The sequence below is a fragment of the Protomyctophum bolini genome (assembly GCF_963924005.1).
Source record: "Protomyctophum bolini genome assembly, chromosome: 15".
Classification (NCBI taxonomy): Eukaryota; Metazoa; Chordata; class Actinopteri; order Myctophiformes; family Myctophidae; genus Protomyctophum; species Protomyctophum bolini.
In genome coordinates this window covers 14,457,523-14,485,438 of record NC_137876.1, presented here as the reverse complement: position 1 = coordinate 14,485,438, position 27,916 = coordinate 14,457,523, and the positions used below count along the sequence as shown (strand labels likewise).

Below are 27,916 nucleotides of genomic sequence, written 5' to 3'. Positions count from 1 at the left end.
CGAAAATAAAAGCTTGGGGGGGGGGAGATGCAATGCAAATGAAAGACATATACTGTGTATCCCTATTCCCTGACATAATTTTATAGCTAAACGGACAGAATTCTATTTTATTTGAATGATGAAACCCAGCTGCCATTAATAGTTGGAAATGGAAATTGCGGAAATTGCGGAAATGGTGGAAATGGAAATTGCGGAAATGGCAATTGTGGAAATGGTAATTGCGGAAATTGCGGAAATGGTGGAAATGGAAATTGCGGAAATGGAAATTGAGGAAATTGCGGAAATGGAAATTATGGAAATTGCGGAAATGGTAATTGCGGAAATTGCTCTTCACTTATAGCTATCTATTTTCAGGTAGATTGTTTTATTTTACTCAGTCAGCCATATCACTACTCATTTTTTTTCATGAAAAAGGTCATAGCTGGGTAATCTATTTTCAGGCAAATTGTGTTTATTGTATTTTATTTTACTCAGCCATAACAATTTATTTTCTGTTAACCAACTTGCTGGCTGGCAGGCAGGCAGACAGCTACTCATAGACAGGCAGACAGACAGCTACTCATGGAGAATTGGACAGGCAGGCAGACAGCTACTCATGGACAATTGGACAGGCAGGAAGGCAGACAGCTACTCATGGACAATTGGACAGGCAGGAAGGCAGACAGCTACTCATAGACAGACAGACAGCTACTCATAGACAATTGGGCAGGCAGGCAGACAGCTACTCATAGACAGACAGACAGCTACTCATGGACAATTGGACAGGCAGGAAGGCAGACAGCTACTCATAGACAGGCAGACAGACAGCTACTCATGGACAATTAGGCAGGCAGGCAGACAACTACTCAGACAGGCAGACAGACAGCTACTCATGGACAATTAGGCAGGCAGGCAGACAGCTACTCAGACAGGCAGACAGACAGCTACTCATGGACAATTGGACAGGCAGGCAGACAGACAGCTACTCATAGACAGGCAGGCAGACAGCTACTCATAGACAGGCAGAGAGTAAGACAGCTACTCATTGACAGACAGACAAATAACTACTCATGGACAGACAGACAGGCAGGCAGGCAGGCAGGCAGGCAAAGAGCTACTCATGTTATGTTATTATAACAGCTACTCATGTTATGTGCAATAATTTGTGCAGTTATGGAAACAGCTCTTTGTGTTTATGCAAGAAAATGTAACACATTTATTTATTTACATATTGTGTGCATGCACATTGTACTGTATTTTGCGAAAATAAAGCAATTGAAAGAGAGAAGTTATCAAGTATCATTAATGTCGTAATTTTATCTACTGGCCCCTTGCCATTTTTGTAATGTGGCCCACAGGTAAATCTATTTGAGTATCCCTGATCTACACGCTCACAAGCTTGTAGAACTGCTACACTTGATGCTTGTGGGTGACACTGTAGTATGATCTTTCAATATTTTTTATTTTACTGTAGTATGATCAAGACAGCCAGGGCATTCATTTACAGGAATAAAAAAGGCTAAAATGGAGATAAGAGGTTTCTCACCGATAGCAACGATGTGTGTCAGTGTTCATATGGACATGTGCAAAATTCGAAATATATTATATACATAAAAAAAAACAATGTGCAGCAGTCCAAAGGCTAAGCACATTATCCCTAGAATAGCCTGCACCATGAGAATCACTTCACCTTCAGTGGACTGTCTGTAGAATACATACATGCTCGCTCATCACTTGTCCTGCTGGCTTCTATTTCAACATGACTAACAAGGGACTTACCGACCTACCGTAAATATGAGATTCATACAGTTGCACACACAAATAGTCAATCTATGAGCCCACAATGCACCACGGTCAAGGTTATTAAAGTTAACTATAAGCTACGACTAGATTGTTGTTGTTTTGTTTGTTTTTTGGGAGGGGGGATATTCAAAAAGCATATTAGTTGACAAACGCTTTTAACAAAGTAACTCAAACTATCTAAAATCATCAATATTTCCTAAAAGCCCATTATGTTGGATGAATATGAAATGAATACTTTGAATAGTTAATATGGTATGTTTTGTTTCTCTACTTTTTGAATCTCTTCCCTGACAAATGACCCATGGAAAAATGAACTAATTAAATGGAAATAGAAGTCAACAAAATAACTTTGTGTGACACATTATGAGCATGTAGATTGGCTATCTTTGTAGTAAATAAGGGCCGATACTGACACTTTTCCGATACCAATACAGTATCGGGACATCTCTACTTTGTACTAAGCATAAATCAAAGTACGCCTACAGTCTGGATCCCCAGGTGAGTAGAGTAGACACCTAGCAGTGATGTTAAGTGACACTGGCCCGCACTCATTGGTCGTACAAAGTATTTAACCAGTTGGGTCTTGGGTTGCACAGGAGAGTTGTGCATGTGGTCCATTTCTTGTCCAATCAGATCAGAGCCTGTCACACGTTAATGATGACGTCTTCCTCTTCGTCCCTCAACTCCTCCTGTAAGGTGTCCATGGACTCTCTCCTACCTCCTCCCGTCGCCTCTGTGGTGGCATCTTCTTCCTCGTCCTCCAGGGTACTACGGGGTCCCAGAATGTACCTGTAGTCTCCCCCGATCGCAAACGCCGCCCCCGAAGACACCATCAGCCAGTCCTTCTCACCGCCCTCCAGGCCACCGCCACACTGCCACGGCACACCCCAGGTGGGCTCCTCGGGGCTGTGGGCCCCTGCCACGGCTCCTCCATCCCCCTGCCCCCTCTCCTCCCCCTCCAGGTTGACATAGAGGAGCGCCTCTTTGAGCAGAGGAGCAGGGGATAGACTGGACCACAGTGCCTCCAACTGGCCGACGAGCTGCTCGAAACTGGGACGGCACTTTGGAACTGGACTCCAGCAGCTGTGCATGATTTCATAGCTGAGGAAAGGAGATAAATACATGTTATTGTTATAATAACTTGTTGATACAGATATGACAATATATATCCCTACATTTGTTGATCAATTAGGACATCGCCTATCGGGTGGAAACCTCATACGTCCAAAACGTACTTGTCAGGATTCAAATTCAAAAGTAGCAGATCCACAAGCTCGAAATGTGGTGCACTTTTAAGTTTCTGCTCAGCGGCAACGATATAACTCGAGGAGGGATATAAACAGTAATTAAATCATAAATAGCAGGGCTCAGAAGGTAGAGTAGGCCTTTGGGAAGCGAAGGCTATAGGTTCAACCTTTGCCTCACCCTGAGTGAGCGTTTAAGTGTCCTTAAGCAAGAAGACACAACCCGTGGCTGCTCACTCATGTTTCCTGGCATGGGTTCCTCTGCTGTTGGCACTTTGGAGTAAGGCGCTAAATGCACCATTTACTATTTGAACCCTGGCATCCCTATTCTGAGGTGAAAATATCAGATCTACAAGCACACAACGAAAAGCACAAATGGACTATTTTTTTAGGGAAGAGATTTGATATAAAGGGGTAAAAGGAGCACACCTGGTATAGAGCCCTGAGGGACCTCAGTCAACTAAGCTGTTAACACCATAACCACATACTACCGGATTACATATTCAGTACTTGTTACAATCATTTTCATTCAAGTCTCATTCTTTTTCGGGGAGGGAGGTAATTACAAGGGATGTAAACAGTGTTACGGTCTGCTAGACTGATATTAATAGCAAATTATTTATTAATATTTATTTCTAACAAATAATGTAGTTTCAACTTTCAATTCACTGCTTGTAACATTATGGAGAAACCTTGGAACTGTTCAGCTGCTAAATCAACTCAACTTAGCTTCTAACTGAAACTATTGTATATATATCTGTCATCATTTACATTAATGGGTATGATTTAAGTTTTATATTCATGCAAATTATTTATGATTTGTAATTATGAACATCATAATGAAAATTAAAAGTAAAAACATGATGAGAAATGATAATTATGTTTATGTATGAATTGAATGTATCTACAGCAACATGACTTACATGTCGTCCCTGCATTCAGAAGGCTGTTTCAGTCGTTCTCCTTTGATGAGGTACTCGTAGATCTCAGAGTTTTCTACTCCAGGGTAAGGTGTCTGACCTACAGACATGATCTCCCACATGGTCACTCCAAATGCCCACTGGGGGGCGACAAAGTACAAGTGAGGTCATTCAAAGTTTCTGAGAAACTTTACTATTGCTATATCAGTGGTGCTCAAACGTTATCATGTGAAGGACCCCCCCCCCCCCCCCAAAGTATATGTATTTGGCCACGGACCACTAGATTGCAGTTTTAAGTGTTCTGATGAAACGATTAAAAAACTAAAATGCAATTATCTCCTACAGCAAGTTTTGTTTCTTCTATTTGTACTTTTTATGAGAGTGAAATCAATCAACCACTGTCTGTCACATCCAGTGTCCCCATCACAACATTAAACGTAATTTCAGTGGAAGCAGAGTGTGTGTGTGTGTGTGTGTGTGTGTGTGTGTGTGTGTGTGTGTGTGTGACAAGAACACTCTGCGTTTAATTAACGGCGTGTGCAGTACCACGTCGCTCTGTGTTGTGTAGACGTTGTCAGCCAGGCTCTCCAGTGCGATCCACTTGACGGGCAGCTTGGACACAGAGCCCTGTCTGTAGTAATCACCACTGTAGATCTTCTTGGACAGACCAAAGTCTGCCACACACACCGTCATGTCCTCGTTCAACCTACACACACACACACACGCACGCGCACACACAGTTAACGCATTAATGCATTAGTAGTAGAACTTACTGACAATAAAATATATGCATTTATTTACACAACAAATAAATACAATATAATTAAATATGGAGTCTGAATAGCTGAGTCTTCAGACTGTGGTGGAACATGGGGGAGTGAGTTTGCAGTCCCGACTGAGGGGGGAGTTCAAAGGTCATTCCACAACATTGGAGCCAGAAGGGAGAGGCGTTTATAGAGAGGACATGACCCTGAAACCCCAGGGTTGAAACCAGGAGCTAATCCTACATTCTAGGGTCACAGGTCCATGAAGTGTGCTTTCACACTGACTCACATGCAGTTGCGCGCAGCCAGGTCTCTGTGTATGATGTTCCTACTGCTGAGATACTCCATCCCACGGCCGATGTCCAACATGAACTGAATGAGGGTCTGAACACACAGAGCCTGGGTGGAGAGAGAGAGATGGAGAGGGAGGGAGAGAGACACCCACAGACAGAGAGAGAGAGAGAGATAACAAACACAGACAGGCAGGCAGAGAGAGGGAGGGAGAGAGACCAAGAGGGACAGAGGGGGCGGTGACAAAAGTCTGTGATTAGACAACGCAAATGTCTATACTGTCCAACACTGTTTTAAAGTCTAGCATTCCGTCTATCCTGCAACACTTGGCGGATTCGAATCCGGGTCTCCCGGCGTGGGTAACCAAACATCTAGCGCTCATCGAGAAGGAATCTCCTGACTTTTCCAAGAGGGAGATGTTGAGCTTCAGGCAGGGCTACTTGTGGACCAGTACGTGTCCTACCCAGCACATACTATATATACACTATACAGCATGCATATATTAAGAGTAGAGAGACCACCTCCAACAACAGCACATGTAGCACTTACATTGCATTAACATAGTCTAATATACAGACGTGCTAGTTATATTGTATTAACATTCTCTACCATAGTATAGAGTGGTTAAAATAGCGTTTTATTCATAGAAAATTCTCAAAGATTTGTGCCGCATTTTCACGATAAAAATAATAGCAGACCTACAAGCTTGTAGATCTGCTATTTTCAATATCTAAAGTATAACATAATGCTTTGAAACACCAAAAGGGGTTCCCGCCCAAAATGGGTTAAAGTTCAGAATCTTTAAATAAGTGCAGAGTTCCGATGTGTGTGTTTGTGTGGAAGTAAACGTGTGTGAGCATAGAGCAATGTGCATTGTGCATGTATGAGAGAATAGTGTGTATGTGCATGCGTGTGTGCATGCGTGCTCCTTACAAAAGGCTCCTCCCCCAGCCGTGACATCAGCAGGAAGGTGTGCAGGTCTCCGTGCTTCATGAAAGGCAGTATCACCATGGGAACGGGTAACCTCTGACCCTGTGGACGTCTGTGGAGACTCACACCTGTTGGTGGAACAGCCCGTCAATCAAAGCAGCTGCAACAAAGCTAAGATGTTGGAGGAGTGCTGTTTTTTTTACACAGACTCCCGACGGACACGTTTTTATTTTCTCTCTCTCTGATACGCCCAACCTGTGGAATTCCCTACCAACACAACAGCCATCAACAAGTGTGACTCCCTACCCTCCTTCAATACCGCCATGAAAGAGCACCGCCACAGTTTTTCCTAATATTGATGACTTCTTGAATAATATTGCATGAGTCTTTACTGTGTATCTCCTGGTGAATTGAACACATAGGACTACAATGGAAACAATCCCTCAGGGCTTTAAAAATAAAATACTTTTAGCACTATTGTATAACTGTACCAATGTACCTTTTGACAAACCGTTAGTATTCAATCAAACAATCAAAAAGCGTACCAATGAGCTGAATGACGTTAGGATGGTGGAAGTCCTTCATGTACGCTGCTTCCTTTAGACACTGTTCAATGTCCCCAGATGAGTTCACATCAGCTACAGACACGCAGACAGGCAGAAGATGTTAGACAATATGATAATCTACAGACAGAAGATGTTAGACAATATGATAATCTTTGATAGATAGATAGATAGATAGATAGATAGATAGATAGATAGATAGATCTAGATAGTGCTCAAGGGCGCATACATATACTTAAGGGGTTAATATGCTGCTTTACTATGTGGGTGTTAAGTGTGTGCAAGTCCCACACGTCGTTCGCTGATGTGGCAGTCATCTGACCAATTGGGCGGGCTACTTAAGCTCACTAGACTGCACGCTCTTCCTGCCTTCCTCTCCATATGGTTCCTGGTTGTTATGTGATGTTTGCTTGATGTGGGCTCTGTTATTTATGTTCCCCATGGGGGGTTGTTATTGTATATCTATCTCCCTGCTCTTAATGATTTATGATGGTGTTTGATTGTGCCGAGCAGGGGAAAAAATGCAGCAGAGCCGAACGCCAAGATAAATATCTTATGCACACTTGTATTCTCATTATATAATAAATATTGGTTAAATCTATTCGTGAGTTGTCTGACTGAATTATAATATTTCAGATATTTCTTATCTGGACAATGAGTCTGTATTATTAAAGTTTGAATTGATCTGAATAGAAGCGGAAACGTAACTTACATTTAAGAACCTTTACCGCCACCTTCTGGACAGAGGCATCATCACACTTTAGATAGGCCTCTCGGACAGATGCAAACTCACCTAGACACACACACACACACACACCAGGTTAAATGAGTTTTCATCCCTTGTCATCACATTCAGCACTTTTGTCAGGTGTGTGTGTGTGTGTGTGTGTGTGTGTGTGTGTGTGTGTGTGTGTGTGTGTGTGTGTGTGTGTGTGAGCAAGAGAGTCAATGTGTACACACAACACACTGCAACAATGAGTCACGCAAAGGATTTGGAGCATTAAACCTTCTATTGTAAAGAAGTGTGTGTGTGTGTGTGTGTGTGTGTGTGTGTGTGTGTGTGTGTGTGTGTGTGTGTGTGTGTGTGTGTGTGCGTGTGTGCGTACGTGCGTGTGTCCATTACCTTTCCCCAGCATGCGCCCCAGTGTGAGAAGCCTCTCTGGTATTAAAACATCCTGGAGTTTGGTCTTCAATTCATCGCTGATACCCAGATCTCCCACTAGAGGGAGACAACAACCATAACACGGTCACAGCACAGGGTAAATGTGTAAAAATTATATATTCTTTTACACAGCATTCAGTTCCAGTAGATAGGTGCTTCAGTGTCATGGAAAATAGTACAGTAAAGTAGTTCTCAATCAATCAATCGATTGTGTCAGTGGAACTACGGTAATATAATTTAAAGTTGCTATTCATCGGTTTCACAATGAAAACTAATTTCCCCCCAAGGTTTTAAATAAAAAAATACCATAGCAGAGCGTTTTACATATGTTTTTTTTATTTTTATATTCAAATATTTAAATTCAAATTAAAACTAGCAAAAGTAGCAGACCCACAAGCACAAAATGCGTCACTTCAAGGATGTGCTCCTTTTGTGCGACGCTGTAGTGTGATTAAGTAGGGCGTAACACAGAAAGTTAGAATATGGAGATAAGAGGTCTCTACTCTTTGCCCGACATCAACGATATAGCCTTTGTACCAACTGTCAGGGGAGCAAACGGAATGTTTACGGTCTCATGCTAAATACAGGTGCCTGTATTGACCAGCAGTCTGCTGGGCAGAGGTTTCCCAGCACACCTGTATTTACTGCTGTGCTGTGCTGTGTGCACTCATCAGGACAGACTTAGCCCGTAGCACTTCCCCTAGCCTCGACCTTACAGGCATATGCAAAGGCTCAATTTATGTCAATTAGATAGCATTTTTGTAGACATAGCAGTCTATAGTGTATGTATACGCATAGTTTCATTATATAGATATTGCACTGTACGTATGATTTTTATGTATTTGATGTATTACCATGTTTTGTTCTTGCTTACTGTAAATCGCTCTGGATTAAGAGCGTCTGCTAAATGCCCAACAGCAAAACCACTGAAAGTCCCGAGGCCAGTGGAACTTACATGAGGACACTGTGTACCAGTACAACTTACATGAGGACACTGTGTATCAGTACAACTTACATGAGGACACTGTGTACCAGTACAACTTACATGAGGACACTGTGTACCAGTACAACTTACATGAGGACACTGTGTACCAGTACAACTTACATAAGGACACTGTGTACCAGTACAACTTACATGAGGACACTGTGTACCAGTACAACTTACATGAGGACACTGTGTACCAGTACAACTTACATGAGGACACTGTGTACCAGTACAACTTACATGAGGACACTGTGTACCAGTACAACTTACATAAGGACACTGTGTACCAGTACAACTTACATGAGGGCTCTCTGTAGCAGTACAATTTACATGAGGACTCTGTGTACCAGTATAAAACCAAAAGATCAAATGGTGATCGGTGGCTGCCCCCAGGCTCTGGAATGATTTGCCCTTTCACATCAGAGCTGCCCAGTCCATCATAACTTTTAAATCTTTGCTTAAGACCCACTTATTCTCCTTGGCCTTTAGTGTCAGCTGAGGTAGCCCTGTTCCCCTCATTAGTGCAATAGTCTGCTTTGTTTGTTTAGTTGAGTTGAGTAGAGTAGAGTACAACTTACATGAGGACTCTTGCAGGTCTGGAGTCTGTCTGTTGAAGGACCTGGCAGCTGTGAAGGACACCGCCGTCTCTGCTCCCACGGGAGCCTTGAACACTGACCTGGGATCAGATACATGTTCAGAGCAAGTTTATTTTAATGATCAAGCAAACGATTGCGTTCCATTAGTGGCGCTAATGTAATATACTTTAAGTTCCTATTCATCGGTACCACAATGAACGTTAGTTGTTCACGGTTTTAAAGAAGAAATACCATGTTGTTCCGTTAAATATTAATGTTATATTATCAATGAATTCTGGGTGTTTTGCCAATAATTTAAGGGCCCACTTGCCGGCCTATCACATAACCATGATCTAATTTATTAATAATACTGAGAAATTTGAATATAGCATTTGATCAAGACTTTCTTTTATTAATTTCTTAAATTTGTACCCCCAACTTAGTCGTTAATGTCCCTGTAACTGTTCACCCCTACCAGGTCTCCTCTGACACACATGCCATCACCAAATGGAGCAGCACTTTTCACCTCAGTGAGGAGTTTCACCAGGAGGATATAACATGCATGTTACAAAATAATAATAATACAATCATGCAGCTGGTTCTCGTCTCCAAGACAAAATAAAGTGACCTTCGAACCTTGAATGACGTGTGTCTCAATTAGGTTACAATTAGCAAAAGAGGTTGAGGTCAGGGTTAGATTTAGATTTAGATTTAGAGAGAGAGAGAGAGAGAGAGAGATATGGTGATATAGTTACCCAAACTGTGTCTCCTTCTCCCTTCGGCGAACGAGTACCGTGAGGACGAGTCCAACCATGATGGCAACAAGGACCCCCATCAGGACCCCGACCCACATGTGACCTCTCTGAGGCAGGACCTCAACTACACACACACACACACACACACACACACACACACACACACACACACACACACACACACACATGCATATAAACATTCACATATGCTGTATATCGGTGTCGGGCAGAAACCTCTTTATTATGTCCATATTTTAACTTTTTGTGTTTTTTCGTAAATGAACGCCCTACTTGATCATAGTACAGCATCAGATAAGTATCAAAAGACATTTTAAGCTTGTCGATCTGCTACTTTTACTGAAAAGTACCAGTTTTGGACATATGAAGTTTCACCCAACAGAGATGATATATAGATAGATAACTAATTAACTCATTCATCGCTTTTAAGAAGTGCCAAAAAGTCCCTAAGCGCCAGTCTCTATACATTTTTTTATTTAATTTAAATTTTCATTTTTTTGTTAAAAAAAAAAGTAAAAAAAAAAAATATTTTTTTTTTTTTTTTTTTTGGTCCAATGTTATACCCGTCTGAAAAAGACGATAAAGACGTCGTTGGCGCTGTGGGAGTTGCTAAAAAAGGAGTCAAGTAGGTCGTTGGCAGACATTGAGTTAACCACTAACGACCAGGAACCAGAACCAGCTGACTAGCTTAGCAGGCTACCTGATGCAGGGAGGACCAGTACAGGCTGAGACCAGGGTCCACAGCCCACAGAGGTGCAGGCAGACACCTGGAAGGTCGCATTGAAGAACCGGCCTCCCCCCGACAGACGAGCCACGTTCTCCTTAAACAACAGAGCCTCCTAGAGAGAGACGCACGCGCATGCACACGCACACACACACACGCACACAGAAATAATATCACAAACTCATGAGCAAACTTATGACCTGCCGCCTCACAGCACCTTAGAGTATATATGAATAGAGAAGACAACCGAGTTCTTATTTCCGTGTATGGCTCGCTATGTGTTAATTCATGAAAACGTTTGACAGGTGAGTAGGAGAAGGACAGCCAAATGCAGTGAAATAGTTTATTAGGGAACCGGCAACCTTTCGGCCTATATGGCCTTCATCAGGCTATCTTTAATGTTTGAATGTTTGAAATTATAATAATTAAAAACAAAATGTAGGAAACAAAAAATGTAACCCCCAAAAAATGTGTCCGCGACCCACAAATTGGTCCGACCCACTTTTTGGGAAACAGTGCTCTAGAGTCTAGCTTGCGGTTGCTCCTAGCAACAGCAGTAGTATTATGGGATGTACCTGCCCCTCCCCTCCAAGGGTCCACTGGACCCTGTAGGCCAGTAGTTTGCCCTGAAGCTCCTCCTCCTCAAGCTCCGCCCAGTTTAATGACAGATGTTGCTCCGTCAGGTCAAAGGTCAAGTTCCTCGGGGCTGCAGAGGGCACTGGAAGGTTAACGCACAAACACACACACACACACACACGCAGAGTTAGAGTTGACAGGTATACAAAACTGATTCCATTCAGTGAGCAATACCGGCTTGGAAGACCAGGAGGCACTGGAGAACCCAGTTTCATGCAGCACCACTTTTGTTTACTAATCAGACAGAGAGAGAGAGAGAGAGAGAGAGAGAGAGAGTGTGAGTGTGTGAGTGAGTGATTCTTGTGTGGGTGAATGTGCATCTCTTTTTGTGTGTATATAGTTGATTGGTATGTATTCAACGTATGCAGTTTGTATGTGTGCGTCTGTGCGTGTGTGTCCCATTGGTATGTATTGAGGCCAGGGACAAAAGCGGATTGTACTGAGGAATCCACTGCCTGCCAGTTCTCTCTCTCGCACGCGCGCGCACACACACACACACACACACACACACACACACACACACAGTGAGAGGTTTTCACTGGGGCTGGGGGCACATGTTGAATATAGAGGAGTATTTGTTATTGTTATGATATTCAAGTACTTAAGTACACTTTTGATGACCTTTTGAGCGGTGCCTCCGTTCCATTAATGGGGCATAAATGTATAGTTGCACTGCTCAGTTCACACAGGTGTGCTTTTTTACTTTACTGGATTTTTTCCAATTTTCAATACTTTTAATACTTCTACTCCACTACATCTCAGAGGATAAACTGAAAACTTGACTTACTAGAATGTTGCCTGCCACAATTTCAGTTCAGTTTAGTCACATAAATGTATCCCAATATGAATTGAAATCATATAAGCATAGCCTATATAGCTTGCTGCTTAGCAGAAATGGATATTACAAAATGTAATATATATAATATATACTCTATATAGCATTCGGAGATTGTGGAATAGTTGTCTGGCTACGCATAGTCGATATACAAGCTCACACAACGCATCGTACTTGCGGTTGCAACAGAGCATTTCTACATTGCATAATCGTCATTATCATTTCCATGTTAAAATGTTCCTATATTGTCAAACATTGCAAAAATGTGGAATTACTTTTGAGCTCGTACTACTATTGAGCTTGTACCGCTATGCATATATTTTTTAAGTATACATTAAATACAGTATGCATGTTATTTGTCATATGTGCCATGTATGCAACAATTGTTTTACGAGGCCTAAAAGCCACAAAGAAATATCATCTTTATTCATAATTCCAATGCTCAACGATAAGTCTCTGGTGTGCTATGGTGTACCTGACTCGGGTGTCTGGAAGTGGGTCCAGGTGGAGTAAGGTGACGCCCCCACCTCGTTGCTACAGGACACCCTGACACTGTAGTTGGTGTAGGAGCTGAGAGACGACAGGACCAGGACGAACGGAGGAGCCTCCACCTGCTGCTCTGGAATATCAACCCTCCTGCCTGAGAGCTTAGACAGCTGGAGAGGAGAGGAGAGGAGAGGAGAGGAGAGGAGAGGAGAGGAGAGGAGAGGAGAGGAGAGGAGAGGACTGTAGTTTGGTGTGTTGGTCTGTAGTTTCATACAGGAAGTCACTGTTCTTATCAGAGCCAAAGCATGTGTGTGTGTGTGTGTGTGTGTGTGTGTGTGTGTGTGTGTGTACTTACCTGTATGGTACAGGAAGACAGCTCTGAGTGTCCGTTTAATCCTTGTTGCCATGCCAACGTGACATTGTTGTCCACCATGTTTAACACCTGAACCGCAACAGGCGCCGACGGCAGAACTGAGAGACAGAATTAAGATGATCATCCATTATTACATTTGAGAGAATTCCACGGCCACAATGCAAATAACTAAGCACAATGCAAATATAAACGCAGCTTTGTGTGCAGTTCTGGTGGCCAAGTCATAGACCTTCACAGACCTATGCATTTTCAACCCAGCGGGGCCAGCTTTTGTAGTTTCCCTTTCCGCGATGCGATGGAGTGATTGCGGCGAGCACGGAAAAAAACACGGTCAGTGGCAATTGAGTGCCTTCGTTCAAAATGTACACTTTGTGTGTGTCTCACTCGGACGCACAATATTCATGGAGAAACAACAACATGGACGGTAGACACATGGCGTTAGACTAGACTCAGCTTTTAGTACTAATAGAACTGAGCAACAGAATTAAGATGATTATGTGTAAAATAAAATTCTCTAGTGTTTTTTAGCCACATTTCCACAATAAATTAAAAAAAATAGCAGATCTACAAGCTCGTAGCACAGCGCCGCGCTATGGGCATTTCATAACACCACCACTGATTGTACTTTCCCCTAGTAATAAATCATACTGAACATAATGAAGAGTAATATTGATAATAAATATTATGTTTACCTTTGATGTGCACAGTAGCCGTACGCGACACAGAGATACCTCTGGTGTTCTTAGCTTCACAGTAGAACTTCACACTGCTGTTCACACCTACAGACAGACAGACAGACAGACACAGCATTAACTATCAAGAAAGTGCAGCAGAGCACAAAATGGCTTCACACACACAAGGAGAGGAGGGGAGATAATTGTAACCACAAACAAACCAGAATGCATTATTATTGATCATATATACTGTATCATAAAATGACAAATAGCTCCACCCAGCAGGGCCACCCCGCTGCTAAGATCAAACACTCACATAAGTCTGGTTTGGTTCACTTCACACTCACTCCTACATCAGGTGATGAGTATCGGTGTGTGTGTGTGTGTGTGTGTGTGTGTGTGTGTGTAACAGTGTGGGAGAGAGAGAGTGTGTGTGTGTATGTGTGTGTGTGTGTGTGTGTGTGTGTGTGCGCACACGCGTGCGTGCGTGCGTGTGCAGGTGACGTGTATGTGTGAGCATGTCTAGAATGCGATAAAGCCATAATCTCTTCCTTGAACACTGATGACGCAATGTGGACCGTAAGAATAAGACACACACACACACACACACACAGAAAGTGAGTTAGAAAGAGAGAATAATATGAGGATTTACTATACAGATGTCTGGAGGATGAAATCTCCCCAGACAGAATGATCTTATTTTCACCACTTCATTTTATTCTCTGGGGTCTCAGAGAAAAAGATTCAACAAAGTAAAATCCTGTGTTCATCTACCTCTGAGAGTGTACATATGTCACCTTTATTTGCATAGCAGGCTTAAAAACAACAGGCGTTGATCCAAAGTGATTTATGTTTCCAGTCAAGTGAAGACAGCATCAATGACACATTATTACAGAGTTCAGAGAGTGCACAAAACATAAGACACATTCATCGAAGCTATTAACAGAAACAACCATTATCAAAAGCAAACAAGACAGATTAAAACAGAGAAAGGAGAGGGAAAAAATAAAATAAGTCTTCCTCGTCTAAAGGGAGAAAAAGTGGGTAGTTAGGTTTGATTTAAAATGTTCAATAGTTGGGGCTGAACTTGATGTGTGCGCGGTGGAACCAAATGGACCTGTGATGAGGTTCCGGTGATTTTGACTGAAAAAATAAAACAACTCCCTCTGACCTTCAATGTGCAGCACGGAGGGGGAGGGGCCAGCCACGCCCACCTGCTGCTCGCCCACCCACCACACCACCTCCACGGGCTCCGGGGGGCCCACGGCCGCGCACGTCAGGTCAAAGGGCACGCCGGGGAACGTGGCGATGTCATGAGGCGCCACGGTGAAGTGGGGCACCCCTGGAGGGAGAGGGAGAGAGAGAGAGAGAGAGAAAGAATGAAAGACAAAAACATTTATTTTTGCTTACATTTGTCGTGTTCATAACTCTTAAACGTATGTCTACTAGACCATCAACACTTTTCATATCAAGGTCTATCGTTTATTTTGCATTTGAGCCACGGACCAGCATTTGATGAGATTTAGCCTCTCGGACCCCAGTCTTGTCTTCGTTGGATAAGATTTTAGGAGGGACAACAGGCAAACGTTGATCAAAAATAACAAGACTTGTAAATTAAGTAATGCAGATGTTTAACAATAGTTTTACTCTTGAGAGCGTAACATTGTACACTCTCAACAGTTAAAGATCAATAAGGGTCCATTTGGTTAACAACTCTCCGTCATTTAGCTAGGGACCACCTCTGGAACCTCCTCAAGGACCACTGGTGGTCCCCGGACCTCTGGTTGAGAACCACTGTGCTGGACGAAGACCTCACAGAAAAACATATTGTCATAACATATTGTCACAACATATTGTCATCATTTTGTCAACTAAGCATGAATTATAAATAGAGACTTACTTACTTACTTATTAATAGAGACATGGGATGATAGTGTGACTGTGAAGTAATGCAAGGCTGCAACTCTCCGTTATTTTCTTAGCGATTATTCTATCGATTGTGTTTTGCGTTTAATCAAATGATTTTGAATAATTGTGTGTGTGTGTGTGTGTGTGTGTGTGTGTGTGTGTGGGGGGGGGGGGTAATCAGATTAACCACTTAAAGGAGTATTGCACCCAAATTAATACTTATTTTCTATCAATTACACACCCCATGAAGCACATAGGGACTTTTTTTTGTCGCATGCCTAAGCCAATAATTTGGCAATAATGACCTTACTGAACTACCCCTTTAAGCCCTATTTATATTTCAGTGCAGATTGATTAATTGGTTGATTGTTTTACAGACAGTTTTAAAGTACCGTGCAACGATTGCGACTGCGAGTAGCAACATTATTACAATAAATTATGATTAAAAAATATATAATCGATCATTTCTACTACTAACGTATGGTCCAGTGTCAGTGAGTTGTTGTGACACAATTTGAAGACTTTATTAGTCAGAAATGTAAACAGCACGAGGTACAGTCAGACATGAGGCTAAACATGTGGAGGATCTCACAGTGTGGCTTCAGCGTTTTACTGACATTTTACTGAAGTAGACACTTCACACATAACCGCTGTTTACATTAATAACAAGACAGACGACCAATGGAGTAGAGAACGAAGAGAGGTGTGTGTGTCTGTGTGTGCGTGCGTGCGCATACACTCGCGCACACAGACCAAATGTCCCCACACCAAGTATAGTAGAATTTGAGAAATAGACAATAATTGTCTTGGTCCACACAAGACAAATGGTTGTTTTATGGTAAAAAAAAAAGATGTGATCGTGATTTTACAATTAGGAAAACGACTCAGGATGGGGTTATTGTTAGGATCAGCCATTTAGATGTGAGGTTTACGGGATTAGGGTTATAGATTATTTTGCCTGATTCATACTTCAGTCGCTCGCTGGAGTCATGCAGGTCCAGTGCTGTAGCCTTTTTTCTTTTTTTTCTTCTCTTCCGACGGTATACCATAATTATGGAAACTTATATAGCATACCGGTAGACTACACCACTGTGTGTGCACTGTGCAGATCAGCTATTTGTCAGCTTACAGTTAATACGTTTAAAAATGGGCGGGGAAAGAAAAAAAAAAAAAAATTGTTCATAAACACGTAATACAAACGTGTGTGCGTGCACGTACCCTCCACAGTGATCCAGGCAGGTTGGGAGGAGTAGGTCAGACTGTGGAACTCCACCTCACACCAGTACTGTCCTGCGTCCTGCTGCTGCACAGACTTGACACTGACACACACACACACACACACACACACACACACACACACACACACACAAACATTAATCAGTTTTGTCATCACCCTATACCAGGGATACTCAATTACAAATCTTAATCTCAGGGAAATTACATTTGCGAATGTCCCACACTCCTTCAGGCTATGGAACGGAATGTCCCATCCCTTGAGGCTATGGAACGGAGCATTGTGTAGCAGAGTATTGATACCAGTATACCTACATAGCAGAGTGGCAGAGTGCTGGTGTTTGTAGACTTCCCGCTAGGGATGTCCCGATCACGTTTTCTTTGCTCCCGATCCGATTCCGATTATGAGTATCTGCCGATACCGCCTTTTCCCGATCCGATATTTATATTTTTATAGAACACTTATGCCATATCACAATAGTACAATATCCAAAATCACAGACAATATCCAGTATAATAATCATGATATGGATATAATATTGATACTAGCGATTTCCTGATTTGTTTTATCGTGCGTTTTTTGCTCCAGATCCGATTCCACTCATTTGAAAATGATGTGATCTGCCCCGATTTCCGATCACGTGATCGGATCGGGCCCACCCTACTTCACACAGGGAGAGAGAGATGGCCAATGTGAAGCATGTCACTTTATTTCTCATTTCTAATCTATGATGTTTTCAGATAGCCTGGCATGGCCAGACTAATATCACTGCATTATTAGTCTGGAACTTCGGAGTGGAAGATTTATTTCCAAGGGGCGTTTACAAACAGATTCCAACGTCACAGCTTAAAAAGTCTCACTTTGAATAGTGGGATCTGATTGGTCACCCTGGTCACCCACAACTCTGGGGTGAGCGAAATGTTCTAATTCAAACTGTGCCAGAATAAGACCAATATCTTGCGTTTGCAGGAAGTGACTCGCCGATCTGAACTTGCATACAGGCAATCACCAATTGACATGTGAGGAGACTGAATCAACAAACTAAACAACAAACAAACTCCTGACACAGTACATGAACATACAGGACTCACATGCTCAACGACATTACAAAGCATCCATTCATCGTATTGAACACAACATGGGTTACACAGTTACAGCTGGCACTGGGATTTGACTCACTAAAACCGGGAAAGCATCTGCAATCATTTAGATTTTAGCTATATATATTAGACGTGTTTTTGAGGATTTAGAACAGTGGTTTACTTTAGATTAGAACAATGGTTCTCGAAAACAGCAGATATACAGGCTCACAGCGCGATGTGCGCGCGTGCATAAATAGCACATCTAAAACCCTAACCACTCTGCTATCGGGCCTCCCCCACAAGTTGCTCTAAACAGACCTACCGACGGTGTGATCTTAAAAGTATGCTGAAGCTCATTCCAGGAGGTCGGGGTACTGGCAGAGGACGCTGACGTACCTGCCTCTGTCTGAGCACCAAGGAGCTTAAGCATTAATAAGCAAGTGACCTGAGTGGGTCAGATAGGGGCCATGAGCTCCATTTCAACACTGAGGAAACAAAGTAGGGAGCATTCACTCTGATAACAAACCTCTGTTCACTGATTTATTTTCTATTTTACCCCTTTTTCTCCCCAATTTAGTCTATGCCAATAAACTCCTCCCCACACACACATTTGTGTGTTGACACTGTTGTTGTATATCCTACTGGCTCACCTGCCAGTGGGGAGGCCCAACCAGGAGGACTTAAGTCTTAGAGAGCCTTCGTCCTACTCCTCCCACCCAAACACTCCCTGCCCCCCCCCAGTCTGTAGGACTACGAGCAGCAGTGATATCACACTCCCCGCCCGGGAGTTGTGTTCGTATAGATGAAATCCACGGAGGGGTGCCCTGAGCGCAGTCATAGCTGAGGTGAACACAGTACCATTAAGCGCAGCTTGACACCTCAGTAGTGATTGCCTACACCTGGCCTACAGGGCACTGCTCCATGGATTCTTCAATAGACACTCGACAAAGACAGTATTCGAACCCACAGCCTCTGTGGTGGTGGGCACTGCTTTGAAAACCAATCATATCACTGTGTCAATATGAAGCATCACCCTAAAGTCTCTGCTTTGGATCTCAGAGTTAGAGACCTGTAAGGGTCCATTTGGAACCCTCTCAATGACCCATGGGGTCCCCACTAGACCCCACTTTTGAAAACCACTGGTTTAGAGATGACTTGTGAATCTAGCCCACCCCTGCTTGGGTTTTTCTTTTTTTTAACAGAATAGCAGTATTTGCATTCTGTATTGTCAACATTCTTTGCTACTAGGTCTTATCAGGACATTATTGACCTATATAAGACGGTCAAAGTAAAGGTGGCAGCAGGTGATCTCACCAGCCTTAGAAAACAGTAAAAGTGATCATGTGCCCTAAAGCACTTGTAAATCCCTGAACTATACACTATCCAGACTAAACAGAAGTTGGTAGAAGACATCGAGCCTGTAGACTGCTGCACCAAATGTGAAATATTTATTTATGTACTGTATATACTTGCCTCCGGTCACCTTTGTATTACTTTTATTATAATATAAGACTGTCTGACAGAAACCTCTCATCTCCATATTCAAATTCTTGTGTTTGGTTTGTTTTTGTAAAGTAACGCCCTACTTGATCATCAAGTAGCAGATATACAAACTCGAAGCGACGTGTTTTGAGCTAGATCTGCTACTTTTGAATTTAATCTATTTTAATGGAGACTAGCACTCTTAATGAGCTGGCCTGTATTTCTTGTGCAACACATTTCATTGTACCATTCACCTCGTGTTAACCTACATATCTGACTAATAAAGCTGAGCTGAATTAAAAACATCCATAAAGCCATGGCATTAAAACTTTTGGTCATTCCATCGTCTACTCAGGCTTATGTGAACACCCCAGACAGTTTTTTAAGTTGCTCCATTCAGTATTTAGATATTCATACTAGCTGCCCCGCCCCCTTCCTATATACACAAACCCATTGTAACTTCAAATTCCATTTGAACCATGATAGATTCATCAAAAACACCTGTCTTTTTTCTGGTGATTGATACCGTCCTTCTAATACGTGAGGGGCCATGGTTTGTCAAATGAATATGAAATATCTAAATACTGAATCGAGCAACTTAAAAATGGACTAACAGAGGGCATTCTGGGTCAGTGACTCATGAATATGAAATATCTAAATACTGAATCAAGCAACTTAAAAACGGACTAACAGAGGGCATTCTGAGTCAGTGGCTCATGCCATGACAATGCAGGTCAGTAGCAGTCAGTTTGAGGTTAGCGGCAGGAAAACAGTTGACACAAGAAGATACGAACGGTCACTGTGCTGTGTTTGGAATCCAGTTGACACATTAAGATATGGACTGCTCTGTGTTTAGACATGGTAGTGAATCTCAATATTGCTCTACAATCTTGCTCTACATTGTTTGCATTAGACTGCTTTTATCTCCACTTGACTGTTTGTTTACATGGTGCCCTCTGGGTCTCCATGGCAGCAGCTGGTTGAGTAAAGGTTAAATTCATACAGGAGGCTTTTCATACACATTTTACATAATATCGTTGCTGTCGGGAGGAAACCTCGTAACTCCATTTTTGAGGTATTATAAGTGAAAAAAGAAAATATACATTTTGAAAAAGGAAAAAGGTTAGCTTTGTTGTATCTTTGTGACAATAGGGTTCTTTTTGTTTACCGTATTATTCCAGTTACTTCAACAAACCTCTCAAGGCACAAAGCATCTTAGGTTGCATCTCAACAACATCTCCCACAACTGACCAGTCACATGACATGCAGAAAAAAAACCTCAAGGCAACCAACATGGTTCCTCCTGTTTTGGTGATCAAGGTCTGGTTCAGTTTTTGCTGAGATTATGAGGATAAACTGTCTTTAAATCTCATCCCAGTCTTCAATCACCATGAATGTAGCCATTGTCTTATCTACCACAATGTATTTTTTGGGGGGCTCGTATAGAGACTTAGGGAACTCTGGTCAATGAACTATATATACTGTAGGCTGTAGGGTTTAAATAGAGGTTCTATGCAACCCGGGCCAAAGACTTCTGTTAGCAGAACTACCAACATTCATGAAGCCAACAAGGAGTCGAGCATAAATCAAACAGAGTGTCTTTTGAAACGGTACCGATGAAAATGCACTCAGTCATTAGAGACTGAAGACCAGCTGTGCCAACACACCCACTACCACTGTCTGGAGGCCAGCATACATACCGTCCGTCTCTGACGGGTGGAAACCTCCAAAACGGACTTTTCAGGGTTCAAATCGAAAAGTATCAAAAGTAGCAGATCTACAAGCTCAAAACAGGCTGCGTGTCGCTTCACGCTGCGTTTCAAGCTTGTAGATCTGCTACTTTTGATGCTTTAGTCTAGTGTGACGGTGCAGTATGATTAAGTATGGGGTTCATTTACGAAAAGTTAGAATATTTCGATAAGAGGTTTCTGGCCGGCAGCGACGATATCTTTACTGTCGCGCAGAAACCTTGTATCTCCATATTTATGCGTGTCTTCACAAATTGATCCATTGTCATGCAATAGTCAGCCTACATTGAAATGCCTGAAATAGGGAGGTAAGGTTGGAAAGTGGTCAGGTCTGTCTGTGTTTTATTAACTTTTATAAATATTGAACCAATGAAAAGCATTAACAAGAGCTTGTTACTAAATAATAACTATATTGGATTCATTGGAACACTTGCCAATGGAAAGTAATTATACACGTGCATGCCCGCACAGCAGTGACGTGACATTGGCAGGATTATAATCAAGTGCAGGTCATGTGTGTTTGAACTACATTCCTACTACATTCTGTTCTACAGAACACAACAGAGCAATGACACTTCAAACTATGCGTCTCCTTTGGTCCTTTTCAAATAAACTTTGACACGACTTGATGGGGTTAAAAAACCTGCTGAGAGCGAGAGAAACAGTGTGGGAGAGACAGACGGTAGGAAAGCCTCGAAACAGACAATGTGGGAGAGACAGACAGGAAAGCCTAGAAACAGACTTTGTGGGAGAGACAGACAGGAAAGCCTAAACAGACTTTGTGGGAGAGACTCCTCTCACACGGCCAGGGCCCAATAGTTTCAATCTTTTAATCCTTATCCCAATAGATTTGGATTTTGAGTAGTTATAACCAAAACAAGGCAACAACACTGGAATAACGTTGATATCCAATCTGTGATCATACAAAATAAAAACTGTCAAAATTGTTTGATATAAGTTTGGTTGATACAAGTTTGGTTGATACAAGTAAAGTTTATATACGTTCGGTTAATTACATTATATCTCTAGATCCAAAATTGTAATGTGGTCCACTTGGATAGGAATTAAAACATCGGAGATCTCCATGTAGACTGCTGAACTTCAGAGCTCCCAAAACAAACGGATTCCACTACTACTCGGCCTAGAGCCCATGACCCACCTAGTTCCGAGTTCCAACACACTTTCCAAGCAAATATCATTTTGGAATTTTAAGATACTGAGAGCTAGGGTACGTATGTGGGCACTGACTCAGTGCCCACATACTTGTCTAACTACTTCCCCAGAGGGAGCGCCTCCAATCTGGTACCCCCAATATTTAGCACAAACATGGGAAAAGATTAATTCTACTTCTCTGCCACCATGACGTGGAATGTCTCCTGACATCGTCTATCTAAGTAGAGATACTGTAAAAATACAAATACTGCAGGAGAATTACCACTTTAACAAACAAGCCAGTTGGTTTTGCACAGTGCAGAAAATGTAAGTGTTCTTGACTTAGTTATTATTGTGGGTTTGTTTATCAGCGCAAAAGCAGAGCGCAGCTGACAGTGCAGTCGCTGGTGCGCTGTGCGCACCAGTGAAAAGAGTGCATGCTAGAAAAGGTGTCGGGCTTCTGGCCGGGCTCGAGCTTTAAAACTGCGGTACCATAACGGGCCAGGCCTGGGCTGAACTCCACAGACCCGGGCGGACCAGGGACCAGATCTTGGGCCCGTGCAGGACTCTAGTGTGTGTTGGGGGCAAGCAGACTTTCTACAGTAAATATAAGTATAAGTATTGCCCCTCTGTCTGTCTGTCTCTCAGCCTAATACAATATATGACTAGCAATTCATTATCATTCATTCTAGCATTCGGACAGAGTAGGCTAACAACCAACGTAAGAACTACAAATCATTGTGTGTATTTCCTGTACCGTTTAGTGCTGCACGATTCTTGCTCAAATGTGAATTCTCGATTTTCCTCCACAAGAATTGAGATCACGATTCTCACACGATTTAATTTTTTTTCTATGAAAATGTGTATTGTCTTTAGTCTGTAGTTGCTGAACATTACTACATTAAAAATGTGGCACATGTCGCTAAATAGACAATATAATCAAACAGAGCAACCATCTTTAAATACATTTGAACATTTTTTCTGCTATTTCTCCCAAAGTTTGTATACAGACTACAGAGCGAATGACAAACACTGAAATACTGCCGTCATCCCAAGCTAACCTTTCCTATAGGGATGTATAAATATTTCTGACAGCAAATGCACAATTCTTATGGTTTTGTAAGATAGTTCTCTAAATTGCAGTGTAACATAGTTAAAACATCTCTTTATTCCCATTTAATTGTACATACACTGTTTTGTATTGATTGTTTGAGAAAGAGGGTGTGCACTGTGACATTGTAGGTGTGTCTGCGTAAGCACATGAATGAGTAAGAGAAAGAAACAAACATGCAAGTTAATAATTCTGAATAGGACACAAAACATAAAAGTAAAATAAAATATATAGCAATTAAAAGTTATATCAAAGGATTGAGAAAGTCCCAAAGGAATCACTTTAGCACACGTGGGGGGATATGGGAGATAGCTTAAGTCTTGTTTTATAGAATGAGCAATAAGGCATAACCAAATGTATACAGAATACATTTGTAATTTTGATTTGGATTAATTTGATTAATTATAGTTTTGAATGAATGCAATTTGTTTTATTTTGTCTTCCCTTTTTTTCTTATTATTCTTTTGTTTATGGTCCATGTCCTTGTGACAGGGCTCTGCTCTGCCTCAGTTATATATCAGGAACTTCCCAGAGCTAAATGATGATGAAATGGAGTAGATTAAGATCCCCAGAGACATGGACGATGCCAAAGCACTAGGAACAGACCTATCCAAATACAAATTATTTGCCATTCCTGGATCTATCTTCCTCAGTATCCTGTCAGGGTATCTCTCCTTTCCCTCTAGCCCAGTAGGTATATAGGGTTTACATGGTGTGTGTGTGTGTGTGTGTGTGTGTGTGTGTGTGTGTGTGTGTGTGTGTGTGTGTGCGTGTGCGTGCGTGTATTGCCTGTGTGTGTGTTGCCTGTGTGTGTTGCATGTGTGTGTGCGTGCATCTACCTATGGAAGGTCTCCCAGTGGTGGTCTCCCAGCAGGATGTACATCTGGTCGGTGCTGTAGAGTCTCTCTCCATCCTTCCTCCAGATGATGTCGGGTTCGCTGAGACCCTCCACCGCACAGCCCAGGCGCACCGCGTTGCCCTGGCTCACCGTCTGATTGGACGGATGCTCCGTGAAACGCACCCCTGGGGGAGGGACAGAGACAAGACACCATTATGAGGATGATGATGATCTTCTTCATCTCTGTCGGGGGAAACTTCAAATATGATCACCACAGACCAGAGCTCGATCAGCGGAAGAGCAATCTGGGAACCCATAGGCAAAAAAGAAGTTCCCTTTGAATTTGCCTCTGGGGGTGCTGCCAAACAGAATGTGGACAGCAGGATGTTGCCCGTTTGCGCCACACACACACACACACACACACACACACACACACACACACACACACACACACACACACACACAGTCACACACACATGACCAAGGCGATGCTGGGCAAACCGATAACATTGCATGAAACACCACAATTTCCTTTCTTTTGTTTGGTAAATACTAGTACTCAGGAACCAGAAGAAACGATGCAAGTCGGGAACAATGCATTTACAAAAATATACTAATAACGTTAAATATTACAACCAATGGGTTATTTAATGGGCACCGGTCTACTCGGGAACGTGAAAGTTAGGAATGCATGTCTCACCCGTTTATGCAATATCCGTTGTACCCGTTTGTCAGAGTACCCAGGGCCCTATCTTCAGTGCCTCTTAGCCCGACACTCGGACACAACAGATACCTACCAGATTTGGTAATGGAACCAAATGGAACCAGGTCCATTACAGGTCAATTTAAATTAAATCTTTGTTTTAATAACCAACGTATAAATGGATGAAGTGTTTAAAATGATTGTGGTACTGTATTAAGAATTTTGCTTACAAAAATAGATTTGTATTATCGTGAGAACGATGGCTTCCACTTTCGCATTGCAACTTTTCAGGACTAGAAAAACTGCAGTTTCGCTTGGATTTCCCAACGATAATGTCACTGGTGGACGTGTTTTTGAACTGCCCACAGCCCTCCTATGAACACAGACAGAGTAGAAAGAAATGGTGCCATTTTATCATGATTATTAGTGAGGACCTAGTATATGAAGATAGGTTGAAAAGTGGTCCTTTAAAGCTCTATTAAAAATGTACTTGCCGTTATGTTACGGACTATTCTGAAGTCTAGGGGCAACCTGCCCGTAACATTTATGGAAGAACAACACCGCTCGTAAGTGTATTTATTTAATAATAAGTGCATGCATGATGAATAATAAGGATGGCTCGGTCACCTCTGTGAGCACTGAATGATGGAGTGACTTACATTACAGGGTGATGGATGAGAAAACTAAAGAAAGGCGATGATGACAAGACAGATAACACTAACTCAAATCCCTAAAATACAAAACTACAACTGAACATAACAAACAAGAGCTAAACTAAACTAAACAGGACTTAACCAAACACACTATTACTCCTTCCCGGGAAGGAGTATTAGTGGAAACTGGGTTTTCCAGGAAACTGGGTTCAAATCCAGGGTAGAAGAACAAAGTTACATAGTGCAGCTCTAATGTTATATTGTTATAAAAATTCTAGCATTTTGCCAATTATTTTGGGGCCCCTGTGCAATATCCTAAGGTTGGGAATCGCTGTCATTGACTTTTCTCCCAAACTGTGGCGTGGAATGAGCCCTTAACCATCCCCCACAGTTGGGGGACTGCAGAGTGCACTCTCAACATTTAATTGTCCACCAGGCACCAGGCATATTATCATCATGCCATTTAACTCTCTCATCAATTTCAAAGGACTGCCTTTTTTCCACCTTCTTAATGTTTCTAAAGTCATCCTGTCTCGAAAAGATGCAGAAAGATTTGCTCATGCATTTGTTACTACCTCCCAGACTGCATTATTATTGCAACTTGTTATTATCAGGCTGGACCCAACAAGTCTAAAGATGCAGAATGAATGATGCTACATGTATAGACAAGAAGACCCACTAAGCAGTCTGCAAATCTACTAAATGCTCTGCATTTCTGTGCTACATAAATGCAGAGCAGTCTTTTGCTCAAGGACACGTCCAACATGGCTAGCTGTGGACTGAGGGCCTCCATGCTTGGACACCAGCAAATAGGCTCTGTGTTTGCACATAACTTTAGTTCACTTTTCCAGACATTAAACATATTCTGTTCATTCTGATAAATGTAGAATGGTACTCGGCGGGTAGAGAGCTATGACATCATCAACATCATCATCATCTGCCAGAAGGAGCCAAAACTTCCACAGTGGTGATGACATCATTGAGGCATTTCAAAAACGATTGGCTGGCATCATAAACACTGACAATCTAATAGATTATTAGATTGATATGACATCAGCTCTCTCACTTCCCTGCAGCCATGACATCACCACAATATATAGGAAATGTCCCTCCCATTACATTACACATATAAATGACTGTCTGATCAATCAGATGTGTGTGTGTGTGTGTGTGTGTGTGTAAGGACCTACACTGTGGCAAACACTCAATCAACAGCTGTCCTCAGCTGTGAAAACACACGCACATGACACAGTAGGGGTATCCTGACAAAATTCTTTGATAGCACCCTGGATCATGAGTGTTAACACACGCTCTATCTCTCTCTCTCACACACACACTCTCACTCACACACACACACACACACACACACTTTATCTCCTAATAAACAGGGCTTGTTGTGTGGCTTTCTACTTGGCTGCTCAGTAACACTGCAACACTTATCTCAGCTCAACAATGCTGTCTATCAGCACATCGCATATCTTCACTGTAGATCTCAGTTGTTGTTTTGGGGCAAGAAAGCGACAGGATTAAAACGGAAAAGGCAACAACCGACCGCAGGGTTGGGAATTTAGAGGATGTTTGTAGAGATTAACAGATTAAATTCTTATTACATTCCATCACGTTTACCTGTTGTTGCACTGTACGACTCTGGAATGTCGACACAAATAATAATATTAATAATACGCAAAGAAAGAAATAATGAAAGAAGAAAGTCGCTATTTGTTTTTATCTTTTGTGGTAAAAACACAACAAACGCAGGCAAAGTATCATCTCACAATATTGACTTTCCAGTCAACGCTCAGATAGAGTATCTGATGGGGATGCATAGTAAATACATCAATTATGTATTTGTTAGAATAAAACTCACCGCTACTGCTGCAGGTTCCTGGGCGAAGAAGTTGCAGCGAGAACAGCAGGGAGCAAACGGCAGCAAATAATATCATTTTGACATTATTGTTACGCCTTCACAGTTTATATTCCCTTATTGTTGCGTCCACATGAATCCCATCGGCGAGTTTCTTCACTCCTTCTCAGGGAAGAACGTGTCCAAACAAACAAAACAATAAATCCCTCCGGAGAAGAAAAGCACCCATTGATGTCGTTCTTCTGTGAGGATTGGAAGAAACAACAGTCCGAAATACGCGTTAACCGGCCAATTAACCGTTGAAAAACGGGTCTGGTTGAATTTGAATAAGGTTAAATAACAGTTGAACCCGGTGTTTCTAAAGCAGTGGATGTGGTTTGGTAATGTGCTGTGCTACTTCTTTGTAACGATTTGTTTGTTTTGT

The 27,916-nt window shown here is 42.1% G+C and overlaps 1 protein-coding gene across 1 annotated transcript; it reads right to left on the bottom strand.

Annotated features, from left to right (window-relative positions):
- Nucleotides 1-4: 4 nt before the first annotated feature.
- On the bottom strand, nucleotides 5-27,916 carry tyro3 (TYRO3 protein tyrosine kinase). Its single transcript, XM_080783094.1, has 19 exons — nucleotides 27,496-27,916; nucleotides 24,274-24,457; nucleotides 16,844-16,944; nucleotides 14,889-15,059; nucleotides 13,736-13,822; nucleotides 13,026-13,141; nucleotides 12,660-12,840; nucleotides 11,289-11,431; nucleotides 10,690-10,828; nucleotides 9,972-10,095; nucleotides 9,220-9,317; nucleotides 7,618-7,713; nucleotides 7,207-7,287; nucleotides 6,477-6,569; nucleotides 5,935-6,059; nucleotides 5,000-5,109; nucleotides 4,493-4,652; nucleotides 3,950-4,086; nucleotides 5-2,883 (listed from the first exon to the last, which is right to left on the bottom strand). The coding sequence occupies exons 1-19, from the start codon at nucleotides 27,569-27,571 to the stop codon at nucleotides 2,427-2,429; spliced, it is 2,679 nt and encodes an 892-aa protein (XP_080639220.1). The 5' UTR covers nucleotides 27,572-27,916; the 3' UTR covers nucleotides 5-2,426.